The 26270-nt window shown below is 42.1% G+C and overlaps 1 protein-coding gene across 1 annotated transcript; it reads right to left on the bottom strand.

The window, feature by feature from the left end:
• Positions 1-645: 645 nt before the first annotated feature.
• On the bottom strand, positions 646-26256 carry LOC117519694 (annexin A5-like). The gene is made up of 9 exons (XM_034180955.1): positions 26243-26256; positions 22514-22605; positions 20616-20695; positions 20295-20345; positions 17592-17697; positions 12251-12346; positions 12004-12062; positions 6456-6578; positions 646-1086 (listed from the first exon to the last, which is right to left on the bottom strand). Exons 1-9 carry the CDS (start codon positions 26254-26256, stop codon positions 1027-1029), a joined length of 681 nt encoding a protein of 226 aa, XP_034036846.1. The 3' UTR covers positions 646-1026.
• Positions 26257-26270: the final 14 nt, after the last annotated feature.

Here is a 26270-nt window from a genome sequence, read left to right as displayed (position 1 = left end):
ATGTCTGATGTAATCACACGTGATTCAAATCCATATGGTTTTTGAAAAAAATAATAAGGTCGGATACTTTTCTAGTAGACCTCGTATCCCATAATTCCTTTCACGCCAGAGTTGCTGCAGTCAAAACAACATAGAGAATCCACATGATGACAATTGTAAATGAATATTATACTACAAAAATGTATTTTTTATGCTTTTCGTCAAGTTAATAAGAGATTGAATGCACGATACCCTGAAAACATGCTAAAACAATTATAACAAATAATCCGTGTCTGCTACATTTAATCTGCGTGGAATTTAATAAACGGAAACCGAATTTCAGACATATTATATATATTAGTCTGGAACAAGAGGACAAACAGTGTTGTAAAGAACAATAATCAAGACGTTAAAGAGCAAACTTCACTTTCCCCCAAGAATGACATGATCAGGAAGCGAGCGTAGCTCACAGCAGCTCTCATTGAAAATAATGGAGAGACAGCCTGTGATTCTCACGTTTACATAAAACAAACGCAATAACAAGGAGGAGGAGACGTGTTTATATGAGTCAACAAATGTCTAATAGAGTTCCCATTACTTACTGGTCAGTGACAGACGTCTTACAATACAAGTTAGCAATTCATTTGTAATTAATGAGAGCAGAGGCACTGTGCACATGAGAGGTTTAATAATTCAAAAAGCAACGTTGCTGCATTTAATAATGAATAATAAGACAAACACTCTGTGCAAACATACCTTCAAATATATGCTCAAAGAGGAATAACATATATTTAAAACAAGATTCAACTCAATAGTGTGATGACTGTATTTACACTGTGTCTGACATCAAGGAAAATCCATCAGAATTAATACATTATAATGTAAATCGACTCATGTAGCAGAAAACAGTCAAGCTTGTAATTCACGCCAATTGAATCATCACAAAGAAGAAGTAATTAATAACTGTGGCTCAATAGCCTTATCTCACACGGAGCTTTGTTTTGCAGCATCACGGCAGCTCATCATTCAGCGTCCAACAACACCGTATTAATCATTTCCACCACACAGGTACAGCAAAGCCTTCTGATAGTCTCCGGTGGTGTCCTCCTGGAATACAATCAGCAAACACATCGATCCTTCAGGGTTCCAACACACGCATCCATTAACGAGTTATATTGTATTTGTTATTATGTCCTGTTAAAATGCCAATCCCAATTTAATACAGATGCCAGACAGTGTCATTTTCAGATTTTCTATAACAGATAGTCCAAAAGCTTAAAGGTGTAGGTCTTTCTGATTTTTTTTTTTTTTACAACATTGACAACATGTACTTTGTGTTCTGCTAGTTATAGAATATCTTTATTTCTGTGGTGTACATATATACGAGGTCTGCTCGGCACAAAGCAACGCCGTGACGAAGCCTCACGGGACATGTTCTGGCATGTCCAGTTCATGCACAATCACAATCGGATAGTCACACGACTGGAAAGCAACCGGAATCCGTCTGAAATCCACCTGAAAGCTGTCCTGAGAGACCAACACCGAGGTGGTTTTGTCCCGCGTAATGAACGGCTTTGTGGCGCGTCCCTCCGCTTTTCTTTCCATGAAAAAAACTCCTGTAACGGTGGAATGTGACGGAAAAAGTGCTGATTTCCACATCTTCTGCCTTTTTGTGAAAGTCAGACGAGGTCCCGGATCAGCAAAGCTTTCATGTTGGAAATGATCTGGTTGTTCCAGCGGGGTGTCAGCCTGTCGATGGGGGCTGGGAGCGCGCCGCGCTCTCAGCAGTTGTGGGCCATCCTTAAAGCGGCAGTAACACCCCGTAATCTGTTTAATCCCCATAAAATCGTCCCTGAAAGCCATATTAATTTTTTGAACGGTGTCCACCTGGAGGTCTCTCACAGTTTCTGGAAAAAAAATTGATGCAGCAAAGATCCAAATCGTTCAGACATTTATTCGCAATAAAAAATAGACGAGAGGGGTGGACCACACCTCACTCAAAGCCTGCTCACAGGCGAATGAAGCAACCGACAGGCATGAAAAAACTCACGCATGCGCACAAGAGTTCAAGCTTGTCTGACGCAATCACACGTGATTCAAATCCATATCTTTTAAAAAAAAAAAATAATAAGGTCAGATACTTTTCTAACAGACCTCGTATATCACATAATTACAGTTAATTTAATTGCTGGATCGTGCAGATGAACTGGAAGAAGAAGCACAAGCAAGGATTGACATTCATGCTGCAATCGATGGAAGCTTGGAACTCAGAATTTCTGAGTTACAATCAAAATAAATGCATTAAATAAAGCTATGATAATATCACCACTGATTCATGTTAACAAAACAAGTAAAAAATAGTGTGTGTAACTAAAGATTTTACTGACAACTGGCACACACAAGGTTCCTACTGTCTAAGGAAAGATAGATATAAGAATTTTAAAGGCTTTAAAATTCCAGTTGGAATGAAATGTAAGACCACAAACAGGAAAAATGAAGGGAAAAAAAAACAATATTAATGCCTGAGGATTTGGGACAAATTTGCTAAAATATTTATTGTAATACACAACATGGTTATTGGTTTAAACAATACTGCAAAATCTTCAATCAAAAACCAGTTCTTATTAAATTTACACTTTCCCCTTTTCACGTAACTTGTTGAAAGTATCTCTGGTCTGAGTGCTCCAGCAAACAAACAAAAGAGATTTGTTGCTTCCGCTATCTTGCTCTGCATAGCGTTACAAGAGGCTTTCAATGAATTATAAAGAAAACAGATATTGCCATTAATTTTTGATGTTTCTAATTACAATGTCAGAAGAAAACTTCAATAATATCCTTATTCCTGTGTCTTGGCATTTTTAAGACATTTTAATACCAATTTTTAGATGAACAAATTCAGTGTTATTTAATACTTCTTAAGGATTCACAGGAACCCTGGACACAGTAGACCTGCGTAAGAGTTCTTACTTGTCTAGCAGATAGCCAGTAAAATGTCTGTGTGAAATTTAACCTAATTTTATCTGGAGTTCAGAAGATCTCTGGTCTACCTTTACAAGCTTTATTTGTGGCTTTCTTTCTGCACTATTGTATGTCTTTTTTATTTTTATACTACAATAGGACTGGGTATTGTTCAAAAAATTTCCAATACTAGTGCTGATGCCAAGACTTTGATACTGGTTCCTAAATGATATATATATACATTTAAAAAAAAAAATCTATTTTAACAAGAAGAAAATTACATTACAGTACAATCCTTTGTTTTATTGTTCAGCTCCATGACATATTCAGAGCAGCTTCATAACAAAAATATAAACGGTATGTTTCCTTGCTTATGTCTCACACCTTAATATGTTTCCATGCCATCAGACAAATTATAAAATACTTATTGAATATAACTTGAAGATCTGTTAACATATTACAACCCCAATTCCAATGAAGTTGGGACATTGTGTAAAATGTAACTAAAAACAGAATACAATGATTTGCAAATCCTCTTCAACCTATATTCAGTTGAATACACCACAGATACAAGATATTTAATGTTCAAACTGATAAACTTTATTGTTTTTGTGCAAATATTTGCTCATTTTGAAATGGATGCCTGCAACACATTTCAAAAAAGCTGGGACAGTGGTATGTTTACCACTGTCTTACATCACCTTTCCTTCTAACAACACTCAATAAGCATTTGGGAACTGAGGACACTAATTGTTGAAGCTCTGTAGGTGGAATTCTTTCCCATTCTTGCTTGATGTACGACTTCAGTTGTTCAACAGTCCGGGGTCTCCATTGTCGTAGTTTGCACTTCATAATGCACCACACGTTTTCAATGGGTGACAAGTCTAGACTGCAGGCAGGCCAGTCTAGTACAGAATGTGGCTTGGCATTGTCTTGCTGAAATAAGCAGGGACACCCCTGAAAAAGACGTTGCTTGGATGGCAGCATGTGTTGCTCCAAAACGTGGATGTACCTTTCAGCATTGATGGTGCCATCACAGATGTGTAAGTTGCCCATGCCATGGGCACTAACACACCCCCATACCATCACAGATGCTGGCTTTTGAACTTTGCGCTGGTGACAATCTGGATGGTCTTTTTCTCTTTTGTCTGGAGGACACGACGTCCATGATTTCTAAAAACAGTTTGAAATGTGGACTCATCAGACCACAGCACACTTTTCCACTTTGCATCTGTCCATTTCAAATGAGCTCAGGCCCAGAGAAGGTGGCGGCATTTCTGGATGTTGTTGATGTATGGCTTTTGCTTTGCATGGTAGAGTTTTAACTTGCACTTGTAGATGTACCAACGAACTGTGTTAGCTGACAATGGTTTTCTGAAGTGTTCCTGAACCCACGTGGTAAGATCCTTTACACAGTGATGTCGATTTTTAATGCAGTGTCGCCTGAGGGATCGAAGGTCACAGGCATTCAGTGTTGGTTTTTGGCCTTGCCGCTTACGTATAGAAAGTTCTCCAGATTCTCTGAATCTTCTTATTATATTATGGACTGTAGATGATTGAATCTTAAATTCCTTGCACTTGAATGTTGAGAAATATTGTTCTTAAACTGTTGGACTATTTTTTATGCAGTTGTTCCCTAAGTGGTGATCCTCACCCCATCTTTGCTTGTGGATGGCTGAGCCTTTTGGGGATGCTCCTTTTATACCCAATCATGACAGTCACCTGTTTCCAATTAGGTGTTCTTTGAGCATTCATCAACTTTCCCAGTCTTTTGTTCCCAGTCTTTTGCCCCGTCCCGTGTATTCAATAGAATATAGGTTGAAGAGGATTTACAAATAACTGTATTCTGTTTTTATTTACATTTTACACAACATCACAACCTCATTGGAATTGGGGTTGTATAAACTAGAGCACCACACTTGTAGAGTGCAAACCTCTGCCAACACTAGTTTCCAATTCCACAAAATTTTACAGTGGAAAAAAATTTCAACATCAAAGTCCTGTTAGAAGTGACTTTTCAAAAGCTAAATTAGATGTGATCACATGTCAGAAGTATGTATTTAGTTCATGCACTTGAATCAAAGTTTTTTGTGGTGTTGTCAGGTTTGTTTGTTTTTTAAACTTTTCAAGTTTCTGAATTCTTTTTCAGATAATTTTCACAGAACATTAGTTATCTCTGCTATGCACAATTTGTCATTGCTTTTTGGCACTTGGTTTCCAACTGATAACTGGAAGATCGACAAATAGGAAGAAAATTGGAACCTTCATTCGATTTTGGTGTTGTAGGTAAATCCAAAACAGAAAAATGAGTGACTGAGGCACTTTTGATTGAGATATAATATAAAATGTACACCAAATGGGCTTTTCAATATTAAATTCAAATGTCCACAAAATCCACAGTCCGGATCAGATCCAGATCAAACTTTGTCAGGTGATAGTGAGTGGCAGTTTGCCCCTTACTTTCAAACATGACAGTGATTGGGGCACGTTTGTTTAAGACAGAATGTAAAATATGCATTAAATGGGGTTTTCAATGTTAAATTTAAATGGACACATAATTTGTAATCTGGATCAGATCTTTGGATCAAACTTTGTTAGTGGATAAAGGGTACCATCCTGCATAATGATGTCAAATATGAAAGACATTTAATCTTTTTTGACAGAGTTATGAATTTTTGAAAATGTTAAAGATAGGGATTTTTTCCAATTTTCCCAGATTTTTCCTGAACTATGACCTTGAAAATTGAATCAGTTCTTGTCTATCAGGATATGAATCTTCAGTTAAAAAAATTCATAACAATATATGAAAAACTGTGAGCTCCAGGTTGTTCACAAACAAACAGAAAAACAAACAAACAGGGATGAAAAAAATACCTCCACCAACGATAATAAATGGTATCATAACTGCTGGACCTCCTGAACCACTGCAGTGTTTGAGGTGAAAATCCAAGCAGCCAGTTCCCCAAACATGTTTTTCCTTCTTGTATCACTACATGTTTGTGAAACATTATGTTAGCCAGTTAATAATCAGCATTCTTAAATCCTGGTAGGAGATTTATGGCTTTGGTATTGAAATTTGGTTTTGAATGTATCACAGAAACCTTGATAGTATTAGAACATTTCAACTGGTGCCACAAAAACATTGAAATTTGATAGCCAGCCCTACAATGGCATATAACACTTGACCCTGAAATGGCATGATGGGAAACTGAGTTGCCCAGTGTGTTGTTGCTGTGTTTTAACCTAGGTGGATAAAAATTCTAAACTGCTTCCAGAAAACATACATTTTATTCACACCGGCGACATAAGTTGTGTTTCAATAGATTTATCTCAGGACTCAGTTGCGTCCATTTAAAAACATTTTTTCTGCTGCATGCTGATAACTAATATAAGTGATTTGTTGATCTATATCTGAAAGTCTACATTTAACATAAAATTAAGCAATTTTTGCATATAAAGCACGACAGGGTCTAAGACCGAGTGCTTCTACCCTGTTTTTGTTCTGTAGCTAGCAGTACCTGGATCGTGGTGTAAAGAGATGCTCCATACATCTTTTTGAAGTTGGCTCTGATGTCTAACATGTCCACCTCACTCCTTGAAATCATTATCCTCATCAGGGTGTCGTCATCAGTTCCAGCCCGCTGAGCAAAGGAACAACAACAACAGTTGCAGTTAACCACCTGTGAAACTTTACCTTTCCTGGTGTCCACATCGAAGTGGACACCAGGAAAAACACCTCCGTTGGAAGCCTTAAGGACAAGTTGGAACATGTCCAGCTGTTAAACAATTTCTCAGATACTCACTCAACTGAAAACCATCAAAAGCCGCCTGGTTTTTACAAATGGTTATCAACATGGAGGTGTTTTTCCTGTGCCGCCGCGCGGCTCCAGCTGTGTCCCGACGCGCGGACCCGTCCGCACTTTCTTTCATTACAAAATCACCTTTAACAGTGGAATGTCCGGATAAACTGCTGATCCCGACCTCTCCTGAAAGTTCTCTGTTCTCTCACGATGTCCTGGGTCAACAGAGGCTTAAATTTGGAGGTTTTCTTGAAACAGGCAGACAGCAGCGGCTCAGAGCACGTCGCAATGTCCCGCTCCGTGGGCAGTCCTTAAAGCGACAGCATCACGCCATAATCTCTCATCAGCCGTTAAAATTTTCACAGAGAACCAGTTGAATTTCTCGAATGGTGTCCACTTCGATGTGCCTCTCAGTTTTTGAAACAAATTTGATCAAGCAAAGCGTCAGTCTCTCAGGAAGTTCTCAGACAAAGAGATTGCGACGGGAGGGGTGGACCACTCCTCACTCAAAGCCTGCCCACAGGCGAATGACGTAACCGACAGGCGTGAAAAAACTCACGCATGCGCATGAGGGTTCAAGGTTGCTGATGCAATCGCACGTGATTCAAATCCATATAGTTTTTGAAAAAATAAAAAGGTACGTTAGTTTATTGATAGACCTCATATGTAGATGTCAGCATTACCCAGTCTTCCTCGGAGATCTTGGTCCAGACCTGGCTGCTAGAATTTGTCAAAGGAGAAAAAATCCTTTTGTGTTTGGTCCTCAAGCTAAGGTGTTGTGACCATCTTGCTGGAAAATAGTATACACTGTTGAGTGTTGCCAAGAGTCAGTTCTCCTGGAGCAGGGGTGGGCACTGCTGTGCCATGAAGGGTCAAATTAGCTCAGGTTTCTTGCTACCATTCAACTCAGCAGGTGGTTTTACTGAGTTCCTCCTGTTAATCTAAAGTCCCTATAATCTGCGAAACTGCCTGCAGAGGCAATCGGTTACAAGAAAAATCTACAGCATCTCGATACTTGCTAACAACCCCATGAAAGAGTATCAACCAGACACCAACCATGACTCTTCAGTTGACCCATTTCAGATACAATCAGCTGGTAGACATAGACCAAAATACATAGTGTTGTATGGCTGGGGTGCCTGGCTGCCTTTTGTCTTCTGTTCTCTGTCTTTTGTTTTTCCTTCCAGGTGGCATGCGTTCAGGACTGAGTGGCTGTGTGGCTGAGTTATCAGGACCTCACCCCGATCACCTGAAGCTTGTCATGTGCAGCTCCTCAGGACTCACAGCTGTGGTGCATCTGTATGGATTGGAGCATGGTTGCATTTAAGTCTGGAGTACACAGTGTGTATTTGCCAAAGACTCGACCTTGTGACCAGACGGGTGAGATCGTCGTCTAGAGAGCCATCTCATCATCATGGATGCAGAGACCATACCAGGTTTGATGCCATGGTCTGTGAAAGAGGAGGGGGTGAGGTCTCACGCTCGTCAGCACACTTCCTGAGGTACTTTAGGTTTTGTGACTAACATGAGTACAGTCAGTAAATGTGGTGTCCCTCACACCTTATTATATTGAGCTGTTATGTTAGTCGTTTAATCAGCTTCCACTGCAGTGGAAAATTGAACTGGGTGTTCCATGCCTGCAGGGTGGGAAGCTGATTGGTGATTAAGCCAGGAAGTGTTTGCTGTTTATGTACACCTTTGAGTGGTCTCTCTGTGTGTGGAGTGGTGGACTCACATGATGGTTTCTTCTTTCACAGACTCGGTTGGTCGCGGCCACCTGGGGGGTGTCGGTGGGGTCCTTGGGTCCGAACTGTTCTGGCTCTGGACCGTTTGTGCTGCTGGGAGCGCACCGTTATTCCACCTCACAGACCGCACACTCATTCGTTGTTATTCTGCACATCACTGTTATGTTTATTAAATTCTGTTATCCTTTGTACCGTGCTCTGCTTATTTTATACTGGGTCTTACTTCAAACGCTGGTCGGTCCTCCGCCCGCGTCCGACACATACAGTAGTCTCTGGCCAATACATCACGGACCCAGCGGTAGCAGAGGCGGTACTGTGCCGGGAAGGCGGCAGCAGACATCAGAAGTTATCCGGATCAGTTGCGGGTGCTCTCCACCCGGATGGTGCGTGTCAGAAAACCCATTATTGAATAGTGATTTGAGCTCTCTTGCAGCCGTGTTCCTGTGGTGTTACCTTATCCGTGGGTTGTTGTGGAGTGTGAATAGCGACGGCTTCGCGTCACACTCCGACCGGATAAGAGGTAAAACGGGAGCTGCATGAGTGTGTCTTTAATGGGTGAACGCGCACGGCGGAGTTCTGTGGCACGGGTCGCTGTGCTTCCTGTGTTACAGTTGTAGCCCCATTTCCCCGGGTGAAGATAACTACTGCGTCTGTTGTGTCAGCTCCGGTGTAATTTAGTTGAAGCACATTTTGGTTGTGTGTTACACGTAGCTGTGTACAGGGAAAGCAGCATGAGTTGTTTTCTCGGTTACCAAAGGGGTTTTTTATTTTTAGCACTTTGGCTCCCTCTGTTGGTGACTGAGTCACATTACCGTCATAGCTCTTAAGGTGGAACAGGTGTGTTCCATTTGTTTGAGCTTGACGGTATAACTCACTTATTAGTTTTGTGTTGGTTCATTTTTTGTGGGTGTTTTTTGAGTTGGTTTTTGTGTGGGATTTTCTACACTATTAGTGTTCTGGGGTCGTGACCTTGCAGGCTGTCTGGAGCATCGAAAGGACCCAGTTAACTTTATGTTAGTCTGTTAGTCTTTCTTTTTATTTCTTTTGGTTTCACCTCCCAGGGTTTGATGGGACGGTCCTCTGGGGGGTGATGGGGGGTAATTGGGTTGTTTTTTCTTTTTTCTTTGTTTTTTTTGTTTTTGTTGTGCCCTCTCTTCTCCTCTGGCTCCAGCCGTGTGAGCCATAGGCCGTCGGCGTTGCTGGAGTGGTGCAGTTTGGTTATGCTGGGCGTTTCCCAGGTAACCTCTGCACCTGGGAGGGGGGGGGTTCGGGGTGTTGTTTTTTTTTTTTTTGTTGATTCCCTGTTCCACCTCCGGCTTCAGCGCGCCTTTGAGCCGTATGCCATCGGCGTAGCTGAGGTTTGGGGCAGTGGAATATACCCGCAGCTGGTGGCTGGTTTGGAAGTCGGAGGGGTGGCGCCATTTTGTGCCGTCTGCCATTACCGCTGTTCCACTCCTCACGGTTGACTTCTGGGGTATAGTCATGGTTGGTGACACTGGACGTCCTTCCAGTTTCCACTGCGCCGAGGGGGTGGGGTTGGGGTTGTTTTGTTTGTATGTTTTTTTTTTCTTTTGTTTTTCCCCCAGTTTCCGCCCTCAGGGTGTGACTGTGGTGTCCTCTGGGGGGGAAAGGGCTGTGGGTCCATCAAGCCATAGACGGCCGGGGCTGGGTCCGTTAGTCATGAGGGGGGGCGTCTCCTGGGGTTTGATGGAACGGCTCTCTGGGAGGCTCTGGGAGTCCCCGTGGGTGACTTTGGATCCCAGAGGGACCTCGGCTGTGGTTATTACTCCTGGAGCTGGCGGGATGTCCTCTGGGGGGTGTTGGTCCCTACATGTCGTCCGGGGGGGGGGGGGGGTGTTAGCGTTTTTTGTTTGCAAGCTTAAGTTTGGGTTGTGTTTTTCTTTTCTCCTCTTCCCGGGGTTTGATGGGACGGTCCTCTGGGGGGGGGGGGGGGGGGGGGGTTGGTTGTTTGTGTTTGTCTTTTTGTTTTATGACTAAACAGACTTTAAACATGGTCGGACAAAGGCTGACCGCACAGGTTCAAGAACTCCTGGCCACACCTGTGCAAACTGAATGACAGAAACAAAGGCAAAGATGCAGTCAGGGGTGAAGACGTCAACAGTTCTGTTAAATGAAGATTCAGTTGGAAGATGAATGCAGATACTGTTTCCAGCCATGGTCCCTGGAGGGGGGTGTTTTTCCTGGGCCAGGTTTGTGTGGTCGCCGGGAGGCTTCCCGTGAGGGTGGGGTGCTGTTGTATGGCTGGGGTGCCTGGCTGCCTTTTGTCTTCTGTTCTCTGTCTTTTGTTTTTCCTTCCAGGTGGCATGCGTTCAGGACTGAGTGGCTGTGTGGCTGAGTTATCAGGACCTCACCCTGATCACCTGAAGCTTGTCATGTGCAGCTTGTCAGGACTCACAGCTGTGGTGCATCTGTATGGATTGGGGCATGGTTGCATTTAAGTCTGGAGTACACAGTGTGTATTTGCCAGAGACTCGACCTTGTGACCAGACGGGTGAGATCGTCGTCTAGAGAGCCATCTCATCATCATGGATGCAGAGACCGTACCAGGTTTGATGCCATGGTCTGTGAAAGAGGAGGGGGTGAGGTCTCATGCTCGTCAGCACACTTCCTGAGGTACTTTAGGTTTTGTGACTAACATAAGTACAGTCAGTAAATGTGGTGTCCCTCACACCTTATTATATTGAGCTGTTATGTTAGTCGTTTAATCAGCTTCCACTGCAGTGGAGAATTGAACTGGGTGTTCCATGCCTGCAGGGTGGGAAGCTGATTGGTGCTTAAGCCAGGAAGTGTTTGCTGTTTATGTACACCTTTGAGTGGTCACTCTGTGTGTGGAGTGGTGGACTCACATGATGGTTTCTTCTTTCACAGACTCGGTTGGTCGCGGCCACCTGGGGGGTGTCGGCGGGGTCCTTGGGTCCGAACTGTTCTGGCTCCGGACCGTTTGTGCTGCTGGGAGCGCACCGTTATTCCACCTCGCAGACCGCGCACTCATTCGTTGTTATTCTGCACATCACTGTTATGTTTATTAAATTCTGTTATCCTTTGTACCGTGCTCTGCTTATTTTATACTGGGTCTTACTTCAAACGCTGGTCGGTCCTCCGCCCGCGTCCGACACATAACACATAGAGCCTCATGGGAAATTAATATTGGAAACCCGGTAGTGACTGACACACAGGAGCAACTTGGGGATTACGGATCTTGCTATCTTGAGCCCATCACTTTAACCTCTAGACCATCACTGGGTAGTCTACAGGGTAAAGTAAGGGGTCCAACAATGTCCAGTTGGGCTTGAGATGACCTAGAGAGCAGAGGGGCTAAAGATGGGCTCGCAACCAGAAGATCCTTAGATTTCCCATCAGACAGGAAAATCACTACAGTTCTTTCAGTAACTGTTTTCCTAACACAGTAAGCAAACACATGATAAATGATACCGAAAATGAAAGAGTGCCAGAAATTACATTTACATTCTTGGTATATGAAGAACGATAGAGATACGTACCCTCATAGAGTTATACAGAGCTTCAGCAAAAAACGCTGGAACACTCCTGACACACTTCACTGTGGAAGAAACGGCAAGGAATTAACTTCACACTTTTTTAGCCAAAATCAGTGCCTGTTGTGCAGGCACTGATTTTGGCTGACAACTGGAACTTTGTAGTGTATTTCATTCTAATGTGCATGTCAGAAACCCGGAGAGCAGCACTTTAATTTGTCTCTTACGATCAGTCACGGATTATTCGCCTTACCAACAGCAATGAGCAGGTTCTCCAAATTCCCAGTGGTCTCGCCTTTAATGCTATCCTCTATGTCAGAACCACAGATCTTCCTGTAGGCATCGAACACTACGGAGAACAAAACAATCACTGCTGTGATATTCTCTTTCAAGTGAAATAGCAGACGCGTGGGATTGAAAAGGTCACAGCTTTCAGCATCAACATCTGTCTCGTTTTCAGGGTGACTTCCTGGGTGCTTTGTTTTCACTTGCTTTCTAATCTTCTTTTAAGGTGGCAGTAATTAAACCATTACTTAAAAAGCCATCACTTGACCCAGCTATCTTAGCTAATTATAGGCCAATCTCCAACCTTCCTTTTCTCTCAAAAATTCTTGAAAGGGTAGTTGTTAAACAGCTAACTGATCATCTGCAGAGGAATGGTCTATTCGAAGAGTTTCAGTCAGGTTTCAGAATTCATCATAGTACAGAAACAGCATTAGTGAAGGTTACAAATGATCTTCTTATGGCCTCAGACAGTGGACTCATCTCTGTGCTTGTTCTGTTAGACCTCAGTGCTGCTTTTGATACTGTTGACCATAAAATTTTATTACAGAGATTAGAGCATGCCATAGGTATTAAAGGCACTGCGCTGCGGTGGTTTGAATCATATTTATCTAATAGATTACAATTTGTTCATGTAAATGGGGAATCTTCTTCACAGACTAAGGTTAATTATGGAGTTCCACAAGGTTCTGTGCTAGGACCAATTTTATTCACTTTATACATGCTTCCCTTAGGCAGTATTATTAGACGGCATTGGTTAAATTTTCATGATCAGGATATGTCATTCAAAGCGCATATTAAACAAATATGTAAGACTGCTTTTTTGCATTTACGCAATATCTCTAAAATTAGAAAGGTCTTGTCTCAGAGTGATGCTGAAAAACTAATTCATGCATTTATTTCCTCTAGGCTGGACTATTGTAATTCATTATTCTCAGGTTGTCCTAAAAGTTCCCTGAAAAGCCTTCAGTTAATTCAAAATGCTGCAGCTAGAGTACTGACGGGGACTAGAAGCAGAGAGCATATCTCACCCATATTGGCCTCTCTTCATTGGCTTCCTGTTAATTCTAGAATAGAATTTAAAATTCTTCTTCTTACTTATAAGGTTTGAATAGTCAGGTCCCTTCTTATCTTAGGGACCTCATAGTACCATATCACCCCAATAGAGCGCTTCGCTCTCAGACTGCAGGCTTACTTGTAGTTCCTAGGGTTTGTAAGAGTAGAATGGGAGGCAGAGCCTTCAGCTTTCAGGCTCCTCTCCTGTGGAACCAGCTCCCAATTCGGATCAGGGAGACAGACACCCTCTCTACTTTTAAGATTAGGCTTAAAACTTTCCTTTTTGCTAAAGCTTATAGTTAGGGCTGGATCAGGTGACCCTGAACCATCCCTTAGTTATGCTGCTATAGACTTAGACTGCTGGGGGGTTCCCATAATGCATTGAGTGTTTCTTTCTCTTTTTGCTCTGTATGCACCACTCTGCATTTAATCATTAGTGATTGATCTCTGCTCCCCTCCACAGCATGTCTTTTTCCCGGTTCTCTCCCTCAGCCCCAACCAGTCCCAGCAGAAGACTGCCCCTCCCTGAGCCTGGTTCTGCTGGAGGTTTCTTCTTGTTAAAAGGGAGTTTTTCCTTCCCACTGTTGCCAAGTGCTTGCTCACAGGTGGTCGTTTTGACCGTTGGGGGTTTTCCGTAATTATTGTATGTCTTTGCCTTACAATATAAAGCGCCTTGGGGCAACTGTTTGTTGTGATTTGGCGCTATATAAATAAAATTGATTTGATTTGATTTGATTTGACTTCCTGGGTGCTTTGTTTTCACTTGCTTTCTAATCTTCAGTCTGATAGCACTGATATTATTTGTATGGTGATTTACAATGGTACTTTATATATACACAGCTTTATTATATATAATCATTCAGTCACACACTAGAGTGATGATGTTTTATCTACATGTCACAGTTGTTATTTTCAATGGTGCTAAATGGTTACTGTTGACTGCAAGCAGGAGAACATAAAAGAATAAGTCGATATAGGGTTTGAGGCCCATTGGTGTCACCTGGCTACCACATTGTAAAGTGGGAGTCTAGATATGCCACACCTGTGAGGTGAGATGGATTATCTCAGCAAAGGAGAAGTGCTCACGAACACAGATTTAGACAGATTTGTAAATTATATTTGAGAGAAACAGGTCTTTTATGTACAGTGAGGAAAATAAGTATTTTAACACCCTGCTGTTTTGCAAGGTCTCCCACTTAGGTGCATGTCCACTGTGAGAGACATAATCTAAAAAAAAATCTGGAAATCACAATGTATGATTTTTTTAATAATTTATTTGTATGTTACTGCTGCAAATAAGTATTTGAACACCTACCAACCAGCAAGAATTCTGGCTCTCACAGACCTGTTAATTTTTCTTTAAGAAGCCCTCTTATTCTGCACTCTTTACCTGTATTAATTGCATCTGTTTGAACTTGTTACCTGTATAAAAGACACCTGTTCACACACTCAATCAATCACACTCCAACCTGTCCACCATAGCCAAGACCAAAGAGCTGTCTAAGGACACCAGGGACAAAACTGTAGACCTGCACAAGGCTGGGATGGACTACAGGACAACAGGCCAGCAGCTTGGTAGAAGACAACAACTATTATGATTATATATTAGAAAGTGGAAGGAACACAAGATGACTGTCAATCTCCCTCGGTCTGGGATTCCATGCATGATCTCACTTTGTGGGGTAAGGATGATTCTGAGAAAGCTCAGAACTACACAGGAGGACCTGGTCAATGACCTGAAGAGAGCTGGGACCACAGTCACAAAGATTACATTAGTAACACATGATGCTGTCATGGTTTAAAATCCTGCAGGGCAGCAAGGTCCCCCTGCTCAAGCCAGCATATGTCCAGGCCCGTTTGAAGTTCACCAGTGACCATCTGGATGATCCAGAGGAGGCATGGGAGAAGGTCATGTGGTCAGATGAGACCAGAATAGAGGTTTTTGGAATCAACTCCACTTACCATGTTTAGAGGATGAGAACAACCCCAAGAAAACCATCCCAACCGTGAAGCATGGGGGTGGAAACATCATACTCTGGGGGCGCTCTTCTGCAAAGGGGACAGGACGACTGCACCGTATTGAAGGGAGGATGGATGGGGTCATGTATTGCGAGATTTTGGCAAACAACCTCCTTCCCTCAGTAAGAGCATTGAAGATGGGTCATGGCTGGGTCTTCCAGCATGACAATGACCCCAAACACACAGCCAGGGCAACTAAGGAGGGGCTCTGTAAGAAGCATTTCAAGGTCCTGGAGTGGCCTGGCCAGTCTCCAGACCTGAACTCAATAGAAAACCTTTGGAGGGAGCTGAAACTCCAAACCTGAAAGATTTGGAGAAGATCTGTATGGAGGAGTGGACCAAAATCCCTGCTGCAGTGTGTGAAAACCTGGTGAAAATCTACAGGAAATGTTTGACCTCTGTAACTGCAAACAAAGGCTACTGTACCAAATATTAACATTGATTTTCACAGGTGTTCAAATACTTATTTGCAGCAGTAACATACAAATAAATTATTAAAAAAATCATACATTGTGATTTCCAGATTTTTTTTTTTTTTAGATTATGTCTCTCACAGTGGACATGCACCTAAGATGAAAATTTCAGACCCCTCCATGATTTCTAAGTGCGAGAACTTGCAAAATCGCAGGGTGTTCAAATACTTATTTTCCTTCTGTATATAGAAAATGTTTTAGAGCTTTGAGTTCCGCTCATCAAAAATGGGAGCAAAAACAAAAGTGTTGGGTTTATATTTTTGTCCAGTTTAATTGCCAATTCCACATTCAGTCGAAAAAATAAATCCACTGAGTTTACTACAACAGAGAAACTGTTTACCCAAAATCGACAGGAAAAATAAGAAAATATAATAAGCTGTTAAAGGGTAATGTGTTGCTTCTCTTGAACACACACACATACGAGGTCTGTGATAAAAGTAACGGACCTTATTTTTTTTTTCAAAAACCATATGGATTTGAATCACGTGTGATTACATCAGACATGCTTGAACCCTCGTGGGCATGCGAGAGTTTTTTCACACCTGTTGATTATGTCATTTGCCTGTGGGCAGTCATTGAGTGAGGAGTCGCCCACCCTCTCGTCGTTTTTTCATTGTTTAGGAATGGCTCAGAGACTGCTGCTTTGTTTGATAAAAAATTTTTCAAAAACTGTAAGGCACAACTGAGTGGACACCATTCGATAAATTCAGCTGGTTTTCGGTAAAAGGTTTAACGGCTGATGAGAGATTTTGGTCTGGTAGTGTCGCTTTAAGGACGGCCCACGGCGCCTGACGGCGATCTGCGCTTCGAGGCGGCAGCGTCTCGCTGTTTCAAGTTGAAAACTTCCACATTTCAGGCTCTGTTGACCCAGTAAGTCGTCAGAGAACAGAGAACTTTCAGAAGAAGTTGGCATGAGGAGTTTATTCGGACATTCCATTGTTAACGGACATTTTGTAATGAAAGAACGTGTGGGCAGAGTCGCATGTCGGGCTGGACCCGACCGCGGGGGGTCGCGACAGGAAAAACACCTCCGTTGGAAGCCTTAACGGGCAAGTTGGAACATGCCCAAGCTGTTAAACAATTTCTCAGTTACTCACTTGTTGAAAGCCATCAAAAGCTGCCTGAATTTTACAAATGGTTTTCAACACGGAGGTGTTTTTCCTGTCGCGGCACACAGATTTGCCGAGTCATCACGGAAACGACTTGGCGAATTTGCGCGCACGTCTTTCATTACAAAATGTCCTTAAACAGTGGAATGTCCGCATAAAGTCCTCATGCCGGCCTCTCTGAATCTTCTCTGTTCTCTCACGACGTCCTGGGTGAATTAAGCCTTAAATTAGAATGTTTTCAGGTTGAAACAGGCCGGTGACGGTGCCTGGAAGCGCTGCGCGACATCCCGCTCCGTGGGAAGTCCTTACACCGACAGAAACACCCCATAATCTCTCATCAGCCGTTAAACTTTTCACCGAAAACCAGCTTAATTTCTCCAATAGTGTCCACTCGGATATCCCTCACAAGTCCAGAAAAAATGTTGATAAAGCAACGCGCGCCATCCGCAGCGGCTATTCAGACAAAGAGATTCCGACGGGCGGGGTGGACCACTCCTCACTCAAGGCGTGCCCACAGGCGAATGACGTCACCGACACGCGTGAAAAAACTCACGCAAGCGCACGTGGGTTCAAGCATGTCTGACATAAAAACATATGAATCAAATCCATTTATTTTTTGAAAAAAATAAAAAGGACCACTTTTTTCATCACAGACCTTGTACGCTCACCTTCTTGAGATGTTCTATGCTCCTGTTGCCAAGAATTGAGATGAATTTGTCTTCGTCTGTCCCAAACTTGCCCTCGCCGGCAGCATACAGATCCTGTGATGGAAGATTGTGCACACACTCAACAAGCAAACGCAGATACGACTTTGTTCTCAGTATGTTAACAACTTCAGCCCTTTTACATTAAGATGTAAAAAAATCCATTCATATTTGCATATGCTGTAATTTGTTTTTGATTATACAATTTTTTGCTGCACTTGCTGACAAAGTGGTTTTGCACTACAGGAGGGTCGTCTGTTGCAGCAACAGGTAAGACATAACGGATGACTTTCAACTGATCTTTAGCTAGAATAAGCTAAAACTAATTCAGTGATTTTTTTTTTTTTTTTTAATGAAAGTTGGCAGAGAACATGAGTCAAGCGGGTACTCCCTAAATTTTGGAGCAGATATGGATCAACTGGATTTTTTTATTAACATTGCAAAACAGGACCATCAACATCAAAGATGATTTATCAACTATCCATGATCAGGATCAAAGCTTATCATTCATTATCAAACAACTAGAACTAGAGATCAAACGTCAGTGATCATCATCAAAGATTAGGAATCAAAATCAAAGATCAGAGAATGGGATGAAAGATGAGGATCAGCAGTCAGGAACACGATCAAAGATTAGAGATCAGGAACAAATTCTGAGACCTGGATTAAAGTTCAATCACAAGTACACAATATCATTGATGAGAATCAGACAGCAGAAATCAAGATCAAAGGCCAGTGAACATGATAAAAGACAAAGATTAAAAGTCAGGAATATGATGAAAGATAAGCAATAATGGACAAAATTCTGAGAACAAGATCAAAGTTCAGTGACAGGATCAAAGTTCAGTGTGGATGTTCAACCAGCTGTGACTAGAGTTCAAACGTCAGTGATCACTTTAAGCATCAAAGCTCAATGATCAGCATCAAATAGGAAGAATCAAGATCAAAAGTCAGTGAACAGTATAAAACATAAGGAACAAAAGTCAGGAACATGAGCAAAGAATTGAGATCAGGGACAAAATTCTGAGATTAGACTCAAAGACGAGTAATCAGGATCAAATATCAGTGATCACCATCAAGGTACAGTAATCAGGATCAAAGGTTAACTCTCATGATCCAAAGTCATCTATCAAGAGTAGACCAAAATTCAGTAATCACTGTCAAAGTTTATATTTCAGAATAAGTGGCAGAGATGTTCCCTCTACTGCTTTCCCTTCTAGTATCAGAGGGAGTTTTTCCTTATCGCTGTCGCCTGTGTGCTTCTCTTGGAGCTGGTAAGGTTAGACCTTACTTGTGTGAAGCACCTTGAGGCAACTTTGTTGTGATTTGGCGCAATATAAATAAAAATAAATTAAATTAGTATTGTCTCTGCCTTGTTTGTTGTTTGGACTGTGAGCAGCATTAATCAAATTCTAAAGAAACAGTTTTAACAGTACTGAATATGAACAAAAACCAGTGCATATGTGGTACAACTGGAAAAAAGGTCATCAGGTCAAATTTCAGCACACAACATTTTGTCATTTGGAGGGAAAAACGTTCAGCTGGATCAAATAGACATTTGTGTTCTCTGAGTAATTTAAGCTCCAATAATCTGTTCTGTGCACTCTTTCACTGATACACAGGAAAGGGTGATGGTATCAGGGACAAAGGTCAAAGAAAACTTTCCAGTCACTTTTATGAAAAAAATGTTCAAAAAAGTGCGAACTGAAACTTAAGTTTAAGATCTTCAGTAGCTTCAGCTAGGCAACAGCTGAACTTTCTTGCTTTAAATGTTACCATGGTAACACTTCCATCAGAGTCTTTAGAAAGTTGCAACCCTGGTATAGATTTTCTAGGAACCTTGGGCCTTTTCAGGAACAGAAACCTTAAAAAAAACTGAAACAACTCCATCGAAGAGCAAAGCAAGAAAATGTCCACAAAATCCACAATCCAGATCAGATCTGAATCAAGATGATAGTGAGTGCCAGTCTGCACCTCACTTTCAAATATGAGAGTGATTGGGGCACGTTGATGAAGATATAATGTAAAATATACATTAAATGGGGTTTTCAATGTTAAATTTAAATAGCCACAAAATCTGTCATCTTGATCAGATCCAGATAAACTTTGTCCAGCCGATAAAAGGTACCATCCTACATAACGCTGTCAAATATGAAAGAATGTGAACTTTGTTGACGGAGTTATGATTTTTTTTTTTTTTAATTCATTCAGTGTTAAGGATAGGGATTTTATCAGTTCTACTGGCCATTTTCCTGACTTTGCCATTTGACCTTGAAAATTTAATCACTTCTTTGCCTATCAGGATATGAAACTTCAGTAAAAATTTACTAATGATATATGAAAGTTGTGGGCTCCAGGCTGTTCACAAACAAACAGACAGACAAACTGGGGCCGCCCCGTGCACTGGGGCCGTTTGCATTGATGGCTTTAAGGACTTTCTTAACTTCGTTGGCAGAGGTTAAAAAAAAAATTGCCTGAGGGAGTTTTTCGTTACCACTGTTGCTGCTCAGGGAGTCGGTACTTGTGTGCAGTGCCTACGGGTGACTTTATGTTGCAATTTTGAATAAATCGAACTGAATTGATGACTCATGAATACACTTCATCCCTTGTTGCCAGATCTTGTAATGTTTCCTGATGGCCTTGGTTCCTCTCACCTTTGCATCTTTTTCGATCTTGCCCTCATCGACTCCGTCCTCCCGGCTCCCCTTTGCAGTCAGATGAAACAGACAGACAGATGGACAAGCAGAAAGTAATTCTCAGTCAGTCTGGACTGAAAAGGTGTGATCACAACCTGCAGAGAGCCTGTAAACCCAGGTGACCCTGGACAAGCGGCCAAGATCCGCTAGGATTGCATTTACTAAAGCAGATTGGAGGAAGCGGCGACTGTGCTTTGTGCTGTCACCTAATCCTCAAACGACTTTGTAACAGCATCATGAGATGCTCTCGCTGTCACCACAGGAAATACAATTCTCTACCTGCAGCAGGATCACCAGGAGTCTCTGATAGTGTCCTGAGGTGTCACCGCAGATATCTTTCTCCAGTTTGCTGCCAAACTCTGGAGGAAAGCGGAGACGAAGGTCACAAGATTGTTTACATTTCCTGCTCACGGCAGGTTCTTAAATTTTTATGCAGTCAGGCATCACCAGTTACACAGCTTCTTGGCATAGTGGCACATGGAAGGACTTTCTTTAAAAAAAAAAACCTCTACCTTGTTGGCACACACATGGTCCACACGAACTGAGATTTGATGTGTTTTCTTGCATTACAATCTTTCTTTCTTCCACTCCACTGTGAACCCGTGTAACTGCTGATGACCCGTGAACAAACAAATGTTGCACAATGCACAGTTTCTCCAGTCCCCAACCGCAGAACTCCTTCACAGTTGTCTGGATGTCTTGGTGGCTTCCTTCTCTACTATCCTTCTTGCACTGGCTCCCTGTGACTGTAAGAGCAGATTTCATGGGGTGGGGGGTTCTGCTGACATATAAGGTGGCTCATGCAGTCACCTATCTTGTTGAACGTGTTAAGCCTTATGTGCCTTCTCCTGCCCTGCAGTGTCTCAGGATGTGGACTTACACTGTCACCCCAAGTCAGCAGGTTTTACTTACCATCCTGCCACTTTGTGCAACAATTTGCTTCTTGATATTCAAAACTTCACTTCAGTTGACTCTTTCAAGGCAAATCTTAAAACCCATTTATTTTCTACTATTTGTCACTAGTTTCATGGGTTTATCTCTTTTTTTTCTTCTTTTTTTGCATGTGATACATGTTCTGTTTTTTTATTCTTTATTTATGAGTTTTCAACAATGATGGGTACATTAAACAGATATACAGATGTACAGATATAGTATGTACACTCCTCAACAGTGTTTAGAATTCTTAATTCACATTCCCATCATATGAAGTAAAAGAAAACAAAAAACACAGAAAGGAACAGAAGAGAGTGTGATGTTCTATTTTAATTGTTTTTATGGATGATTGTTGTGTCTTGATGTTTTATTATGTAGAGCACTTTGTGTGTTTTTTAACTTGAAAGTTCAATTTAAATAAATATATTACATTATTGTATAGTTCTGCCTAAACCCAACAGATTTACCAAACAGTTGTTTGAATTTCTTAGTAATTTCTTACCAACCTATAGCAAGTACTGGTTCCAAGTTTTATGAAATTCCTCCTAAAAGTGTGAAAGGAGTTGATTTCAGAATGCTTATACCCTTTTTGGGAGGGACAGAGGGATGGCCGGACAGACAGACAGATGGACGGAAATCGCCACAACATAATCCCCCTTCAGAGCTTCCGTCAGTGGGGGATAAAAATTGTTGAATTATTTTAAAAAACACTTATATTTTAATGGTCCAATTACTTATGGGCGATGGAAACAGATGCACTATAGTTACAAATGGCTAGAATTGTTAATGGTGAATGCATTAGTTTTTAAACCACTTCAATAAAAGCTGAAAGTCAACATGACAAAAAAACTGTTATTTCATTTTAACTCTATTTTGTTTGTATAGAGAGCCAAAACTACACACACACACACACACAAATTACTGTCCATTACTTGTGGACCTGAATGTACAAATATAGTTATATAGAGACCAAGGTGATGCCATAAGTGTAGGTCTCCAGCAGCGGATTTGAAAAGTGGTGCATTTAATCAAACACCAATAAAAATTATTATCCAGATACTTTGTTTTCATTTACAAAATGAATTTATAAAATTACTCTCCAAGTTCTGCTTTATGATTTGATATTTTTGTTTTAAAACAAAATGACAAGGAAACATCAGACTAGCTAATGAACAGCTGTTGCTGCAAACAGAGTTAACTGCTTTCTCCTCCGCCGTGGCGCGTCTTGTTGTTGAGTACGTCACCTTTTTTGTACACTTTGATGATCTCTTTAATTTGTTCCTGGGTCCTGGATGCCAGAATCTCAATCAACACGTCATCATCAGTGCCGGCCACCCTGGGAGCCAAACACAACCAAGTTCACACTTTGCTTGGATGGCAACACGTTGTCATAGCAATCCACAACCTGAGGTTGCCACAGACAGATATGCAATTAAAGATGGTTTAACTAAAGTCTGCAGAGCACCTGATACCTCTCAGATTTCAGACACTTATTTTTTGTCTACATCTGTGAATAAAAAGAAGGTGATAATCTGCTGAAGAGGTGCTCTTACAAAACAAATCGTGAGTTTGAAAGTTTGTGATCTAATGAAAGCAGGACAGAAGAAAATTATCACCAAATGGTTCAGCAGGCAGAAAGAACAGACAGACAGCAGGCAGACAGAACCAACAGACAGCAGACAGACAGAAAGAACAGACAGCAGACAGAACTGACAGACAGCAGACAGAAAGAACAGACAGCAGACAGACAGAAAGAACAGACAGACAGCAGGCAGACAGAACAGACAGCAGACAGACAGAACCAAGAGACAGCAGACAGAAACGAAAGAACAGACAGCAGACAGAACCAACAGACAGCAGACAGACCTGACAGACAGCAGACCAGGAAAGAACAGACAGCAGACAGAACCAACAGACAGCAGACAGAAAGAACAGACAGGCAGACAGACAGAAAGAACAGACAGCAGACAGAACCAACAGACAGCAGGACAGACAGAATAGAACAGACAGCAGACAGAACTGTACAGACAGCAGACAGAAAGAACAGACAGCGACAGACAGAAAGAACAGACAGACAGCAGGCAGACAGAACAGACAGCAGGCAGACAGAACAGACAGCAGACAGACAGAACCAAGAGACAGCAGACAGAAAGAACAGACAGCAGACAGAACCAACAGACAGCAGACAGAACTGACAGACAGCAGACAGAAAGAACAGACAGCAGACAGAACCAAAAGGCAGCAGACAGACAGCATGCAGACAGACAACAGACACAACAGACAGACAGCAGACAGACAGAACAGACAGACAGCAGACAGAACCAACAGACAGCAGACAGAAAGAACAGACAACAGACAGAACCGAAAGACAGCAGACAGACAGCATGCAGACAGACAACAGACAGACAGCAGACAGACAGAACAGACAGACAGCAGACAGAACCAACAGACAGCAGACAGAACTGACAGACAGCAGACAGAAAGAACAGACAGCAGACAGACAGAAAGAACAGACAGCAGACAGAACCAACAGACAGCAGACAGAACTGACAGACAGCAGACAGAAAGAACAGACAGCAGACAGAACCGACAGACAGCAGACAGACAGAAAGAACAGACAGCAGACAGAACCAAGAGACAGCAGACAGAACCAAGAGACAGCAGACAGAACCAAAAGACAGCAGACAGAACCAAGAGACAGCAGACAGAACTGAAAGACAGCAGACAGACAGCATGCAGACAGACAACAGACAGAACAGACAGACAGACAGAAACAAAAGACAGCAGACAGAACCAACAGACAGCAGACAGAAGACAGAACAGACAGCAGACAGAACCAACAGACAGCAGACAGAACTGACAGACAGCAGACAGAAAGAACAGACAGCAGACAGACAGAAAGAACAGACAGCAGACAGAACCAACAGACAGCAGACAGAAAGAACAGACAGCAGACAGACAAGACAGACACAGACAAAACAGCAGACAGAAAGAACAGACAGCAGACAGAACCAACAGACAGCAGACAGAACCAACAGACAGCAGACAGACAGAAAGAACAGACAGACAGCAGGCAGACAGAACCAACAGACAGCAGACAGAACCAAGAGACAGCAGGACAACGCTGCTCCAGACGGCGCGTGTTGCTTATCAAAAATTTTCTGGACCTGTGAGGAATATCCGAGTGGACACTACGACGGAAATTAAGCTGGTTTTCGGTGAAAAGTTTAAAACGCTGAGGTAGAAATTATGGGGTGTTTCTGTTGGTGTAAGGACTTCCCACAGAGCGGGACGTCCTGCAGCGCTTCCAGGCCCGTCGTCGGCCTGTTTCGACCTGAACATCCTAATTTAAGGCTTAATTCACCCAGGACATCGTGAGAGAACAGAGAAGATTCGAAGAGGCCGGCATGAGGAATTTATGCGGACATTTCCCTGTTTAAGGACATTTTGTAATGAAAGACGTGCGCGCAAATTCGCCGAGTCGTCACGGAAACGACTCAGCGAATCTGTGTGCGCTGCGCAGGAAAAACCCTCCGTGTTGAAAACCATTTGTAAAATCAGGCGGCTTTTGATGGTTTTCAACACGTGAGTAACTGAGAAATTGTTTAACAGCTTGGGCATGTTCCAACTTGCCCGTTAAGGTTTCCAACGGAGGTGTTTTTTCCTGTCGCGACCCCCCGCGGTCGGGTCCAGCCCGACATGCGACTCTGCCTGCACATTCTTTCATTACAAAATGTCCGTTAACAATGGAACGTCTGAATAAACTCATCATGCCGACTTCTTCTGAAAGTTCTCTGTTCTCTGACGACTTACTGGGTCAACAGAGCATGAAATGTGGAAGTTTTCAACTTGAAACAGCGAGACGCTGCCACCTTGAAGCGCAGATCGCCGTCAGGCACCGTGGGCCATCTTTAAAGCGACACTACCAGACCAAAATCTCTCATCAGCCGTTTTTACAGAAAACCAGCTGAATTTATCAAATGGTGTCCACTCAGTTGTGCCTTACAGTTTTGAAAAAATTTTGATAAAACAACAGCAGTCTCTGAGCCATTCCTAAACAATGAAAAAAACGACAAGCGGGTGGGCGACTCCTCACTCAAAGACTGCCCACAGGCGAATGACGTAACCAACAGGCGTGAAAAAACTCTCGCATGCCCACGAGGGTTCAAGCATGTCTGATGTAATCACACGTGATTCAAATCCATATGGTTTTTGAAAAAATAATAAGGTCGGATACTTTTCTAGTAGACCTCGTATCCCATAATTCCTTTCACGCCAGAGTTGCTGCAGTCAAAACAACATAGAGAATCCACATGATGACAATTGTAAATATTTATACTACAAAAATGTATTTTTTATGCTTTTCGTCAAGTTAATAAGAGATTGAATGCACGATACCCTGAAAACATGCTAAAACAATTATAACAATAATCCGTGTCTGCTACATTTACTCTGCGTGGAATTTAATAAACGGAAACCGAATTTCAGACATATTATTATATTAGTCTGGAACAAGAGGACAAACAGTGTTGTAAAGAACAATAATCAAGACTTAAAGAGCAAACTTCACTTTCCCCCAAGAATGACATGATCAGGAAGCGAGCGTAGCTCACAGCAGCTCTCATTGAAAATAATGGAGAGACAGCCTGTGATTCTCACGTTTACATAAAACAAACGCAATAACAAGGAGGAGGAGACGTGTTTATATGAGTCAACAAATGTCTAATAGAGTTCCCATTACTTACTGGTCAGTGACAGACGTCTTACAATACAAGTTAGCAATTCATTTGTAATTAATGAGAGCAGAGGCACTGTGCACATGAGAGGTTTAATAATTCAAAAGCAACGTTGCTGCATTTTAATGAATAATAAGACAAACACTCTGTGCAAACATACCTTCAAATATATGCTCAAAGAGGAATAACATATATTTAAAACAAGATTCAACTCAATAGTGTGATGACTGTATTTACACTGTGTCTGACATCAAGGAAAATCCAT

Source organism: Thalassophryne amazonica, chromosome 11, assembly GCF_902500255.1.
Source record: "Thalassophryne amazonica chromosome 11, fThaAma1.1, whole genome shotgun sequence".
NCBI lineage: Eukaryota > Metazoa > Chordata > Actinopteri > Batrachoidiformes > Batrachoididae > Thalassophryne > Thalassophryne amazonica.
The sequence above is the reverse complement of the archived record's forward strand: the minus strand, read 5'-3'. Positions and strand labels throughout refer to the sequence as shown.

Excerpts from the sequence above, each read along its gene's own strand:
- LOC117519694 (XM_034180955.1), bottom strand. Across the intron at positions 17,698-20,294 it reads AGATCGAAAAAGATGCAAAG|GATCTGTATGCTGCCGGCGA; the intron begins GTGAGAGGAACC and ends CTTCCATCACAG. Across the intron at positions 6,579-12,003 it reads CTCTGTATAACTCTATGAGG|CGGGCTGGAACTGATGACGA; the intron begins GTACGTATCTCT and ends TCCTTTGCTCAG.